Source organism: Oryza brachyantha, chromosome 8 (genome assembly GCF_000231095.2).
Source record: "Oryza brachyantha chromosome 8, ObraRS2, whole genome shotgun sequence".
NCBI lineage: Eukaryota > Viridiplantae > Streptophyta > Magnoliopsida > Poales > Poaceae > Oryza > Oryza brachyantha.
In genome coordinates this window covers 2,893,763-2,908,009 of record NC_023170.2, presented here as the reverse complement: position 1 = coordinate 2,908,009, position 14,247 = coordinate 2,893,763, and the positions used below count along the sequence as shown (strand labels likewise).

At 48.1% G+C, this 14,247-nt stretch overlaps 1 protein-coding gene and 1 long non-coding RNA gene across 3 annotated transcripts; both read left to right on the top strand.

The window, feature by feature from the left end:
- The first annotated feature begins 6,183 nt into the window (after window positions 1–6,183).
- LOC121055186 (protein MIZU-KUSSEI 1-like) lies at window positions 6,184–7,653 on the top strand. The gene has a single exon (XM_040527082.1). The coding sequence runs from the start codon at window positions 6,257–6,259 to the stop codon at window positions 7,343–7,345; it is 1,089 nt and encodes a 362-aa protein (XP_040383016.1). The 5' UTR covers window positions 6,184–6,256; the 3' UTR covers window positions 7,346–7,653.
- A 3,302-nt stretch (window positions 7,654–10,955) lies between these two features.
- On the top strand, window positions 10,956–12,316 carry LOC107304814. 2 transcript variants are annotated; one of them, XR_001550865.1, is made up of 3 exons: window positions 10,956–11,311; window positions 11,707–11,875; window positions 12,041–12,316. It is a non-coding gene; the product is annotated as an uncharacterized LOC107304814 (long non-coding RNA). The 2 variants fall into 2 exon arrangements; XR_001550864.1 differs by having other exon boundaries at window positions 12,038–12,316.
- Window positions 12,317–14,247: the final 1,931 nt, after the last annotated feature.

The following is a 14,247-nucleotide window of genomic DNA, read 5'->3' as shown; positions in this document are numbered from 1 at the left end:
CCACTTGCCTTGCTTAGACCCACGAGGAACTTCGGCAACGACTTCGAGAACGAACGGCGCTGCGACGGGGTCAAAACCTACGACAAACAAGGCAAAACAAGCAAAACATGCTAAAAAACTACTGAAACAGAGAAAGAAACTATTTTTAATGGATTCTTGGCTTTTTTCTGGATTTAACGAAACTTGAATGGACCTAAACGGAGACTAGATGAATTACTTATGAATTTTAGAAGTTTTCTAGGTTTTTAAACTAAACAGAAAAACCTTATTGATTTATTGCGCAATTAATGGGGCTGCTGACGTCAGCGAGGAGAGAGGAGCTGACGGCTGACAGGTGGGGGCCACCTGTCAGTGGGAGAGAGGGGAAGTGGGCGGCTGACACGCGGGCCCGACCGAGAGGGAGGAGCTGGCGGGTGGGACCCGCTGGCCAGTGAGAGGGAAACAGAGAGGGGGAGGAGAGCGCGGCTGAGCGGCGGCGGTCGGCAACTAGCGATGGCGGCGGGGTCCGGCGAGGGCTGAGGAGAAATGGTGACGGCCGGCGGCGAAGGAGAAGGTGGCGACGGCGATGACCCGCGGCGCGAGGGCGTCGACGTCGGCGACATCGACCGGTGACCGCAGGGCGACGACGGCGTCGGCGACCACCGGCACGAGGCGACGGGCGGCGGCGCACGGCGAGGCAGGGGTCACGGCGAGCGGAGGGGTGGCGGCGAAGGAGAAGGTGGTGACGGGCGAAGGGACGGCGACAGGATGGCGTGGCTCGGAGCGGCGACGAGCGGCGGGAGGGAGAGACGATGACGAACGCCGGCAGCGGAGGCTTGGCGACCATGCGGCGACGGTGACAACGGGCGGAGATGCGGCAGCGCACGACACATGGCAACGGTGCGCGGGGTCGGGTGGCGGCGGAGGACGTCGGCCGACGGTGAGCGGTGGGGCGCACTCGCGGTGGCACGAAGAAACAGAGGAAGGGAGGAGAGCGGTCTCACCGGGGTGGCGCGGCGACGACGGCCGATGCGACGAGATCGATCGGCGTCGGGCGACGGTGGCGTGGCGGCGCTGCGGAGCGGCGGCGCGAGCGGGTGCGGCCAGAGGAGCTAGACGGGAGCACGAGGGAGGAGCGAGGTGGCGTTGGCCAAGCAGCGACGCAGCTTGGCGGCCGAGCGGCGGACGCGACCGGAGCGGCGCCGCACGACGACGGTGCGACCGGCGACGACGTCGGGCGGCGACTCGGCGGCGGCGGCGTGTGGCTCCTGGCGCTTACCGACGGCACGGGGAGGTCGGCAGCGGCGTCGAAGAGGGAAGAAAGAGGGAGAGAGGAGAGGAGAGCTCACCAGCGGTGATGGAAGGCGGCAGCACGTCGGCGAGGAGGAGGAACGGGCGATGGCGAACGGAGCGGGGCGGCGACGGCGCGAGCGCGGACGGCGATGTCACACCCGGAGTTTCGTCCTAAGCCTAAATTGTAAAAAGAAATTCGTAAGTAACAATTAGCTTAATTAACTCAGGAAAAATCCTTCTAAAAGGAATTAATTCAATTAAATCGAGGCTCGCAAATCGACTAACAGGATTTAAATTCAAATTGCAGAAGTATAAAATTTGGCCAAACAAATTAATTTAAAACTCGGCAAAAGTGGGGTTTTCCTTTTTCTCTCCTTTTTCCTTTCTTTTCCCTTCCTTCTCAAATTGGGCCGAAGTCCAATTTTCCTCCCTCTCTCTTTTTCCTTTTTCTTTTTCTTTTTCTTTTCCTTCCCGGGCCGGCCCAGCCGAGCCGGCCCATCCTCCTCCTCGGCCGGCCCAGCCAACCGGCCTCCCTCCGCACGCCAGCGCGCGCCCCCGCCTGGGCCGCAGCTTCGGCCCAGCTCGCCGCGCGCCCGCGCCGCCTCCCTCCTCTCCCGCGCGCCACTGACAGGTGGGGCCCACCTGTCAGTGACCGTTTCGGCCGCCCGCGCCCGCGCCGCGCCGGCCGAGTCCGAGTCCGCCGCCGCGCCGCAACCGCCGCCGCCGAGACCGCGTCGTCGCCGACTCGGTCTCCAACCTCCGCCCGCCCTAGCCGGTCGCCGCCACCCTATAAATCCCGAGTCGCCGCGCGCCGTCGCTCTTTTTCCATCGTCGCTCGAGTCGCCGCCGCGCTGCCGCCGTTCGCCGCCGCCGCGCAATCTCGCCACCAGTCGCCGGTCGCCGCCGCTTTGTTGCGTCACCACCTCCATCCCGCTGTCGCCGACTGGTTGCCACCCTCGTCGCCGCCAGTGAGCGTCCCCACGCCGCGCTTTCCGCCGTCGCGTCGTCGCCGTCGCGCTCGGTCGCCTCGCCGCCGCCGAGCGATCTCCGCCGCCACCGCCGATCTCCCGCACCCGCCCGCGTCGCCACCTTCGCCTCGCTCTCGCCGACCCGCCCGCGCTCTCGCCGCCGCCGGTGAGCACCGCCAACCTCCTCCCCTCTTTCTCCCCCTCTCCGGCCGACCGCCGCCGAGTCACGCGCCGTCGCCGGACGAGGCCGAAGCCCGCCGCTCCCGCCGGCCGCCATGGTCGTCGTCGCCTCCGCGTCGCCGACGTATGGCCGCCGTCTCTTGCGCACGCGCGTGCCGCGCTGCTGCCACTCGCCAGTCGCCGTCGCCGCTGTTCTGCCGGGTTGCGCCCGTGCGTCGCCGCCCCGGCCGTCGTCGCCGTCGCGCCGTCGCCGCTCGCCGGTCGTCGCCGTCGCGCCGTCGCCGTCGCGTCGCCGTCGCCGTGCGTCGCCGCCGCCGCGTCGCCCGCCGCTCCCGCCGGTCGCCGCCGTCCGCCCGACCGCGCGTTCGGTCCCCTTCTCTCTGTCCTCTCTCGCTGACGAGTGGGACCCACTCGTCAGTCGCTCCCCGCGCCCCGCCTTCTCTCTCTCCTCCCAGGCCCAGCTGTCAGCGCCTCTTTCCCTCTCTCTCTCACCGACAGGTGGTCCCCACCTGTCAGCCGTCAGCTTCCTCTCTCCTCGCTGACGTCAGCAGCCCCATTAATTGCGCAATAATTGATTTAGGACTTTTCTGTTTAGTTAAAAAACCCAGAAAACTTCTAAAATTCATAAGTAATTCATCTAGTCTCCGTTTAGGTCCATTCAAATTTCATTAAATTCATAAAATTATCAAGAATCCATTAAAAATAGTTTCTTTTGCTGTTTCAGTAGAGTTTGTGCCTGTTTTATTTATTTTTGTGCTTTGTCGCTTAGATTCGGACCCCGCCGAAGAGCCGGTTTACTTCGAGATCGTCGCCGAAGTTCCCCAAGGGCCAGAGCAAGGCAAGTGACACTCATCCTTGAACATATTGAACCCATTATTGCAAATTCCCCGCTTGTTTATTTCAAATATGCATTGTCTTAATTGAAATACTTACTTTATGCTATTTTCGGGTAAACCTTATTAGTATGCCGTTGTTTATCCAACTTTATTCGTTACTGGACCAGGGGTAACTTGATTAGAGTCAGGCCTAGGTTAATGCTTAGCCATGCTTAGAACAAATAGCTCATGGGATCACTTATAATTATGCTCAGTTCTGAATAGCCGAGATATTGATTCACTACCCGGTTCGGGTTAATGTCAACTAAAATATTGATAATGGTGGGCTGTGGGTGCATGGTTTTGAGAGTCGCACCCATGGCGATTAAGGACCGGTTCACGGGAAACCCTGGAAGTCGTTAAGTGCTAACCACATGCCGAAATGGGTAAGGTGGGATTTGGAACATGACTTCAAACTATTTGACGTACCCAGGCAAGGGTAGGCGTGATGGAGTATGGACGGGCAATCGTGGTGTAACGAAAACTTCTCCTGCTTCCGGATCTACCGAGGCACAAGAGGGGACTGCCCGACTTGGTGTAAAGGAGGGGGTGAAACCTGAAGTGTGGTACGATTAAATAGGGAGGGTTGTGTAACGGGTCCTATCACGGTCTCCTTTCCGGTATGCCGTGGTGGTATGTCGGCGCACGTTCAAGTGTAGTGGAGTCGTGTCTTGTGGGTACAGTAGTACACCTCTGATCAGAGTATAAACTATTCGAATAGCCGTGCCCACGGTTACGGGCGAACTCCCAGCTTCACTGTGATTAGTGAACCCTAATAACTTGAGTAAAATCTGTTTTCACTTGGGACTACTGCAACGTGGTGTAACGTTGAGTAGTGGTTGGGCCTGTTGCAACGTGGTGTAACGTTGGACAGTGTTGTGGTATTTTACAACTGTTTACCTATTTATGCTTTACTGTATTTAAATTACCTTTATTCTTTCAATCTCTGTTATTTATTTAAATTGTTGCTTTGTCGCAACTAACCCGAGCCTGTCCTTGTTAATCCCTATGCATCATTTGTTTCCCCCCTTGTCCGTGTTACTTGTTGAGCACGGTGGTTTGTACTCAGCCTTGCTTAACTTTCCCAACCCAGAGCTAGAAGCAGAGTCCGATGGAGGTGCCTCTCAGGAGTGAGCTGTTCCGCCGTCGAAGTGTTGCCTGTGGACTGGAGCCGTACCCGCTGGAGCTAGTCTACCCCTTTGTTTTTCTTTCCGCTGCATTTTCGCTCGAATAAGTGTAATTTTCAGTTGTTTCTAAGAACGATGGTTATGTAATCAACATTGTCTTTTTGTGTACCCTGGCTGGTCCTGGACAGGGATTTAATACACAATTAAGTTCAAAAATTCATGTGAGGAATTTCTGGGCGTGATAGGCGACGCGCAGACGACGAAGTCGGGCACGACGGCGAAAAGGGCGAGGAGGCGGCGAGGAGGCTCGGCGACCACCGGTGGCGACGAAGGCCGGCGGAAGGTCAGCGAAGACGAGACGGCGGTGGGTGACGCGGTCCCGCGGCAACGAACGGCGTCCGACGAGCGGAATCGATCGACGGCGGCGAGGAAGCGGCGGTGCACGGAGGAGGCGAAAAGTGGCGGTGGGGCGGAGAGGTGGGGCTTTATAGGGTGGCGGCGCCGGCTAGGGCGTAGCGGCCGGTGGAGACTTAGTCGACGACGCGACGGACTCGGCGGCGGTGGTTGCAGTGGCGGCGCGGCGTCCGGAGGAGTCGGGGCGGAGGCGGACTCGGCCGACGCCCGGGTTCGGTCGCTGACAGGCGGGGCCTGCCTGTCAGTGGCGCAAGGGAGGAGGGAGGTGAGGCGGACTTCGCCGCGGCGCGGGTGCGGGAGCGGGCGAGTTGGGCCGACGGCCCAGGCGACGGCCCAGGCGGAGGGGAGCGCGCGCGGGAGGGGCGGGAGGCCTGGCTCGGCTGGGCCGGCCGAGCGGGGGGGGGGGTTGGGCCGGCTCGGCTGGGCCGGCCCAGGAAGGAGGAGAGGAAAAAGAAAACGGAAAAAGAAAAGGAAGGGGAGGAAAATTGGACTTCGGCCTAGTTTGAGAAGGAAGGGAAAAAGAAAGGAAAAAGGAGGGAAAAAGGAAAGCCCCACTTTTGCCGAATTTTAAATTAATTTTGTTTGGCCAAATTTTATACTTTTGCAATTTGATTTTAAATCTTGTTAATTGATTTGGAACCTCGATTTAATTAAATTAATTCCTTTTAGAGGGATTTTTCCTGAGTTAATTAAGCCAATTGTTATTTACGAATTTCTTTTTACGATTTTAGGCTTGGGATAAAACTCCGGGCGTGACAGTCACGGATCAACTCATATGGGGTGAATGACGTCGGATGCATATCTTTATGGTCTAGAATGAATCGACTGACATATTCCAAAAAATCAGTCACATGCTTAATAGGCAGACCCTAAAATAAAATATACTAGTGAATGAAAAATAATATACTCTCTCATTTTCAATAGATAACATCATTAAATTTTAAAAAATGGACCTAACTATTCATCTTGTTAAAAAAAATATGCAAATGGGCAAAACTATAAATCATTCTCAAAATATGTGTAGCGATAAAACAACTCATAGCAAAAAACAGATAAAAGTTACATATTTTACGATAAAATATATGATCAAACATATATTCGGTCATTAACAATATCATGTATTAAAAACGGAGAAAACAAAAGTTTGAATGTTTACAAGCTACTATCTCTATTTATATTATAAGACTTTCTAATCTTATCTATATATATCTCTAGATTCATTAATATCGAAATTATATTTTATATTATGAAAGGGAGGGAGGAGTAGTCAACAACAGATGCATGCCCTCGTTTGGAGCAGGTGGTACGCATGGCCGCCAAACGCGGGCGCTCCCAAGCTCCGGGAGCACGACGACCCAACAAGCCTAACCGCCGAAACGGCCGGCCAGCCAGCTCGCTCCCATCTTTCCCTCGCCGCCGCATGATAACAGCGTCGTCACGGCCATCCAAACCGCGCGCCCGCCTCCAAGCTGCACCGCCCCAACGCCGGCCGGCCACCGTCACCGTGCCTGTGCGCGCGCGCATGGGCTTCTCTCCCCACCCCGTCGTCCCCAACGGTGGCCTGGCCTCCTCCGGTGGTGGTGGCACGGAAGCGATGACGGCGGTGGCCAGCCCGAGCGTTAGTAGCCGGACGCCGTCTTCTGTGTCGTCGTCGTCGTCGTCGCTCGACGGCGGCGCCAGCGACGATGGCCGCGGACGGGAGCGGCGGCCGCCGGCCGGGTCGACGCTGGAGCTGCCGTCGCGGAAGAACCGGTCGGCGCGGTACCCTTCCCGGCCGGCGCGGCTGTTCCAGAAGCTGCGGCAGTCGCTCCCCGTCCTGACGCCGCGGTGCGGGCGGCTGCAGGTCGGGTCCGCGTGCGAGGTCGCCGCCGCGGCGTCGTCCGGCGGCGCCGACTCGCACCTGATGTCGCACGTCGTGTCCTTCTCCGGCGCCGCGCGGCCGCTGCGGCGGGTGACCGGCACGCTGTTCGGCCACCGGAAGGGTCGCGTCGCGCTGGCGCTGCAGGAGACGCCGCGGTGCCTGCCCAGCCTCGTCGTCGAGCTCGCGCTCCAGACGCACGCGCTGCTCCGCGAGCTCGGCAACCCCGCCGGCGCGCGCATCGTGCTGGAGACCGAGCGCCGCGCGGTCACCAACGCCGGAGGAGACGGCGGCAACAAGCACCGCATCAGGGCCCCCCGCGGCGGGGCCGGGGCCCCGCCGCCGCTGCTGGACGAGGCGGCGTGGACCATGTTCTGCAACGGGAGGAAGACCGGGTTCGCGGTGCGGCGTGAGGCGACGGACGACGACCTGGCCGTGATGGAAACTCTCCGTCCAGTCTCCATGGGCGCCGGCGTGCTCCCCGGCAGCAGGTCGTCGTCGTGCTCCGCCGGGACGGACGACGAGGTGGCGTACATGCGCGGCTGCTTCGACCACTTCGTCGGCTCCCGGGACTCGGAGTCGCTGTACATGATCGCGCCCCAGGGCGGCGGCACCGGGCCGGAGCTCGCCGTCTTCTTCGTCCGGCTCTGACCCCGCCGCGCCATGCAGCCCATGCATGCGTGCTCCAACTCCGGACGCCACGTGTCAGTACAAGATTCGTGCATCCACTTGGCTGCCTCGAGATTCGTGAAGTGCAGGAGACAACTCAAACGTGACGTCAGGGGTGGCTTAGCTTAATTAATCATCTGATTAACGCAGCACTAACCTTGTGCTATTAGTGGGTGATTAGGTTGTGTGAGGTTTTGCCTAATCGGGTTTAATTGGTGCCCAACACCTCATTGCACAATCTAGTGGAATACGGACAAAATTAAATTGATTAATTTGCTTGGTTTCTCTTCTCTCGTTGTCCTTGCGTTTGATCGCATGGAGATTTGGGATAAAGTTTTGTCACGGCAAATAATCACATATAAAGTCCATTATTTCAATTTAGATGGACTAAATTTTCACAAAAAAATATGCATTTTTTTATGTAGCATGAAAATAAACTGGGAAAAATGTTCCTCTTTTTTTGGAAGAGGAAAAATGTACGACCTTCTTCTCCAAAACAGGTTGAATATTTTTGGGAGGTCCATCACGTTAACGGAAAAAATGCAAAAAACGAATTTTTTAATATACCATTAAATAATTGTGAGACGTACGTTGCTTTAGATCTAAGGACTCTAATTATATTATACTACACCAGTAGTAGGTGTAGTACAAATTTTATAAAGATAAAATAAAAACTAAAACATATAACGGAAATGCTACTGAACGGGCTCTCGTCCGAAGCGGACAGCGACGGGATCCCACTACGGCAGCGCGCGCCTTCCACTCCCTAACCATGCACCTGCCATGATGCTTCTCCTCACGGATACTACCGCCAACAACAATACTGCTACTTCTCTTCCTTCTCATTTGCACTAGCTGATCTCTTCCTTCTCATGCATGCAACAAAGACGATGAGGTTGGCGTACTTGACATCGTTCCTCTGCGGGAAGACATCAGAGGACTTCTGGTATGGGTGAACTGTGGCGTCGTCGACTGCAACGACGGCGACGATGACGATTGCGGCTACTACTTCTCTTCCTTCTCATTTGCACTAGCTGATCTCTTCCTTCTCATGCATGCAGCAGAGGCGATGAGGCTACCGTACTTAACATCGTTCCTCTGTAGGAAGACATCAGAGGACTTCCGGTAAGGGTGAACTATGGCGTCGGCGACTGCAACGACGGCGACGATGACGATTGCGGTGGCGGCGACTGCCCCGACGATGATGACAGCGGCTGCTGCGGCGACGATGACGACGGCGAGGGCAGCGATGACGACAACTATGACGGCGACGGCGATGACTGCGGCAACAACGGTAACGACTGTGGAACAACGGCGGTGGTGATGACTGTGGCAACAACGGCGGCGACAGTGGCCGGGAGCAGCTAGCAGCAATCGACAGCAGCTATAGCGTCGGTAACGACTACGGCGGCTGTGACGGCGATGGCGGCAACCACGACGACGATGGTGGCGACGACGATGAGGATTCGCTACCGACGATATGATATTGTTCATGATACCACTAGTACTAGATATGATACTGTTCAGGTATCATACATGGTACATGTAAGGTAACATGCTACTTGGGAAGATACCATGTTACCTGAGCATACTACCTTGAAGTATCATACATGATACATATAAAATATCTTGTTACCTGGACATAGTAACATGCCTGATAAATTTGAGGTACCATGTTACATGTGAAGTACCACGTTACTTAGACAAGATAACATGACTAGAGTTTATCCCATTGCTTAACTGTACACTGTACCATAGCAGCCCCCAATATATAATATTAGGATAAACTTATGTGTCATATATCATGTCAAATTGGTAAATATATATTACCGAAGATTCAAATAAAATTTTTAACCGACGTGAATTTTGAGGGAACTATTTGGAAAAAAAATCGTTTTATGGAAGCAATTTGAAACTAGTGTAACATCTGTGCTTTTTTGGCGTAGTAAATTTAAATAAAACTACGTACTTTTAATAAGTATATTAAAAGATTTTTCGCCACTATGTTAGTTAAAATTATAAAATTAATCTCCACCTTTCATCAGCCATGATCCACTAAAATTAGATGTTAACTGGATAAAAAACGTGATTAATTAAGGTGTCAATCAATCAAATCGAAACGTCTGGATCGATTCGTCGTTGTGGTATTTGTGGAAGTAGTGAATGTATCAATCATGGCACAAACAAAAAATGCGCACCAAGTACTAGTAGCTCCTTTTTTGTGAAAAATATCGAAAATCCGGCTTCATTTTGACGCATTAAAGAATGCAATTCGATGCCATGTCATGTACACATGTTTAACCATAACTTGGGAATATGTTCACAGTTCCAATTATATTCGATTCCAAACTGAACTATCCAATTTGAAATTACTAGCTCCCTATATACAATTTCTAAACCCTATGGTCAAAACCAAAAGTACAATTACAATAACCTTGATATTATGACTTAAAAGTCAATGCAACATGCATATACTCTTTTTGTCAAAAACATCATCAAAGTTTTAAGACTTTGAGATATCTTATTTTAAAGTACTTTGTAGTAAAAACGTAAAACATGAAAATGGTCCAAACACTGCCAAAGTTCTAAAATATGTGCAGCCGAAATTCAAAATCTTAATCGTTAATATATAATGAAATATTAGAATTTAATATGTGATAATGATATCACTAAATTTATCATCGAAAAAGCATTCTTAAATTATATTTTTAATATGACATCGATATGTTTATCATGAAAATGTTTTCTGACAGTTATACTCTGATAAGTTTAACAACTATGTATATATATAAAAGTTTTGATGTAATATTTGCATTATTGGAGACCGTTTCAATGCCCGAAATATAAAGTAAAAAAGATAGAGATGATAATGGTAAGCGCACTATTTTGTCTTAAAAATATTAGTAGAATTAAACTTATTCTGATTAAATAATTACCAAAGTTATATTCATAAGACTGGGGGGAATCAAATATCATGTATTATTATTATTATTATTATTATTATTATTATTATTATTATTATTATTATTATTATTAATGGTATAGTGTACAAATTACGATATATTACATATACCAAGACCATGCATTGGGATGTAGACATGAAACAGGATCCACTATAGATTGAGGTGACAACTATGTAAGGAATTCATATATTTTCTAGATAACCTTTTTTAGCTGCCGGACCAGCCGGGTAAGCCACAGAGAGATGTGCTTAATTATGCAAACAAATGTTAGTGGATGTGGTTAATTATATACTTATATGTTATTCCCTCTGTTTCATAATGTAAGACTTTCTAGCCCTTGTCTAGATTCATATGGATGCTAATAAATCCAGACATATATATAAATTATATACACTCATCGATTGATAAATTTAGTCCATATTATTGAGGATGCATTTTCATAAGGCCAGAAAGTCTTATGAATATCTAAAAAGTCATTCATAAATTACATATATACATTAATATGACTAAAAATACTTCCAATATGAAATGGAAGTAGTATACATTATTGAGACTATTAAGACTGGCCCATTATATATATACTACCTAGCTAGAGTATGGTATATACTTCAAAGTGAGCTCACCATAAGCTAATTAAGCTAAGCTAGCTAGCTCGAGTAGTGAGGGTTCTACTAATTAAGCTACTCGCTTAGCTCGATCTGCTGCTTAGCTTGCTCAGCTCCGGCCGCCGCCGCCGCCGCCGCCGGCCATGGCCAAGCCCATCTGCATAGCGCAGTTATGCGGTCTGCTCAGCTGCATCACCACCTGTGGCCCCAAGGACCACGGCAGGCGGAATCAAATATTTATCAAGACTTAATAATGATATAAATCTTTTGAATAAATTTTAACTAAAATATAGTAATTTTTCAATGCATTTTTTTGCCAGGCGTGAGGCGTGGGGCTCGAGCCCAATCTACCCCACGCCTGATACCGCTAATGGACAATGGTAAGTATATATACTTATTATTAGTAATTAGAATTATGTTATGACATCTGGTATATTGGTTTAAGCCAAAATTTTAATTTTAATTTTAATTTTACAGCTGATTTCGAGGCTATTTGTTTTCTAAAAATAAATTTAATAGGTATGAAAGGTTTTATTTATATATTATTTTAATTGCTTCGTTCAGTTTTTGGACGGCTTACTAGCTGCCAGCTGCTCAAATGATCAGATTATCTGGTACATCAACGCCCAATATGACGCAGGGGGTTAAAGTTTTAATTATTCCCGAGGACTGTGATTACTGTTTTTGCATTTACATGGGTAGTTAATAAATTAGCTAGGTTAGATGCATCATGGATCTGTTGCTACTGCTGATTGAATCATCTCCTCTCTTTCAGCAGCCGGTGCAAAGGAGGAAAGAGGTTCCTCCAACTTAAAGGCAAAGGGACACTGAGGCTGACACATGGTCCCATCATGTATGGGCTCACATGTTAGTGACACGGATCTCCTGACTTTAAGTTAGAGGATCTAATTCCACAAAGGAGACCCATTGGGCTTTTAGCTCAGGTATACTCTAGCTAGTTTTGTCACATTAATTACAACTCTAATTAATTTGGTACTCGCTTATTGCTGACTGGCCAAGTTTAATCTGATAGTTAAGAGCGACTAATTTTTTTTCCATCTGCATATCTTCTTAAGAAAATAATTGTTGGTGGTGGTCATTTGCAGCAGACAGAGATCATGTCAAGAGGACTTCCACCGTCTGTGTCAGGAGGATCCAAGCCTCATACCAATCAATTAACATAGATATCCACATACCATCTAAAGATGGATATATAATATCTCTTTGCTTAATAATTATTCAATGGGTATAATGCAATAATGGGGATTAACCCTGACCACAAACATTTACACATGTCTGCATGTTCAGTGGGACCATATGTTAGGTCTAAGCCTCTTTTGTATGGAAGTGTTGTGGAGGTATATGTACCATCTTAAATAAAAGAATATAAGTGCGTATATATTGATCCAAAGCTGTTATTGCAAACATGGGATAGCCTGACTCTACGCTACGATCTCTATTTTCTTATGATATTGAATCGGGCTTCTATTTTTCAATCTCAGTTATCGTGGAAAACATTGAGTGTCATCTTTTCTTTCTGTTTATGCTTATAAGTCAAATTTTAAATTTTTAACTTTAAATTTAGAGTAAAGTTTAGGGTTTTTTATAAAAATTTATTTTTTAGCCTTAGCTTTTAGATCGCTAAGAACACGGATATAAAATTTTTATTTACAAATATATCACTTGTTTTTTCCTCTGAATAAGCTAAACAATCATCCCCATCCGACAAGGCAAGATATCCCTCTAAAAGCTTCTTCAATGGCTGTGGATGATAGGATGCACATGATGTTACTAGTAATATAATCTCTACACCTTTGCTTTGCATGTTTTTCATATGAGAGGAATTGTGTGTTGCCTTTCTCAAATTACCAGTCTCTCTGCTTCTTTATTTTTCTTCTTTATTAACTCTCCAATTTGCATCGGATCGATCAAGCTTGGTATACACACAACGCTTTGTTGGAACCTTTTTCAGTACCGGAATATTAATTTTTTTGAAAGATTTGAACTTTGAAATAAAACTGCACGCCTTCCGTATTAGAGAGATCATCCAGTGTTAAAATTACTGGATTCAGGTTTTATTACTGCAAAGCCACACCTCTGATGTTCTTCTTCTTCTTCGTTGTTTTCTTAAACCTTCTTTTGTTCTTCTGGTTGCTAGCGACCCCATCTGTTTGCTTCTGTTTATATTTATCGACCAAAATTTAAAACTTTAATCTTAAATTTAGAGTGATTTTTGGAGGTTCTTCACTAAATTTTGCTTTCCAGTCTTGATTTTAATATCCCTAAGAATACACACATAAAATTTTTATTCATAAATTATTTTTCGTTTGTAAATACGTCGTTTGTCTTCTTTTTAAGAAAAAAACGAACAATCACCCTCTCGATCATCTAACCCAAGCAAGATACCATGAAATTGAATCAGTAGCTCAACTTGTGCAAAAATACAGTCAGTTGTGCCATGACAATTGAACCTGGTCCTACTTCCATCATAATTGACCTTGCTCCCATAAAACGATTTTTTCCCCAAATAGTTCCCGTCATAATTCACGTTGGTTTTTACGACTATGTTAGTTAAAATTATAAAATTAAATCTCCACCTTTCATGAGACATGATCCACTAAAATTAGATGTTAATTGAATACAAAATGTGGTTAATTAAGTGTCAAAATCAATCAAATCGAAACGTCTGGATGGATTCGTCATTGTGGTATTGTGGAGGTAGTGAATGTATCAATCATGGCACAAACAAAAAATGCGCACCAACCAAGTACTACTAGCTCACTTTTCGTGAAAAATATCAAAAATCCGGCTTCATTTGGACGCATTAAAGAATGCAATTCGATGCATGTCATGTACACATGTTTAATCATAACTTGGGAATATGTTCACAGTTCCAAATCGAATTATATTCGATTCCAAACTGAGCTATCCAATTTGAAATTACTCACTCCCTATATATACAACTTCTACACCCTATGGTCAAAACCAAAAGTATAATTAGTATAGCCTTGATATTCTGACTTAAAAGTCAATGCAATATATACTCTTTTAGGCCGTGTTCGGTACTATGGGGGAGGGATTAGTTATCCGACGTGAAAAACATAGTAATAAATTAGTACATGATTAATTAGTTATTAATTATTTAAAAAAATATAAAATAGATTAATATAATTTTTAAAAAAACAACTTTCTTATAAAAAAATTTATAAAAAATACACCGTTTAGCAGTGCAGGAAGCGTGGGCTTGGAAAACGAGGAGGTTTAGTTATCTTATGGGGTGGCCGAACACGGCCTAAGTCAAAAATGATATATATTT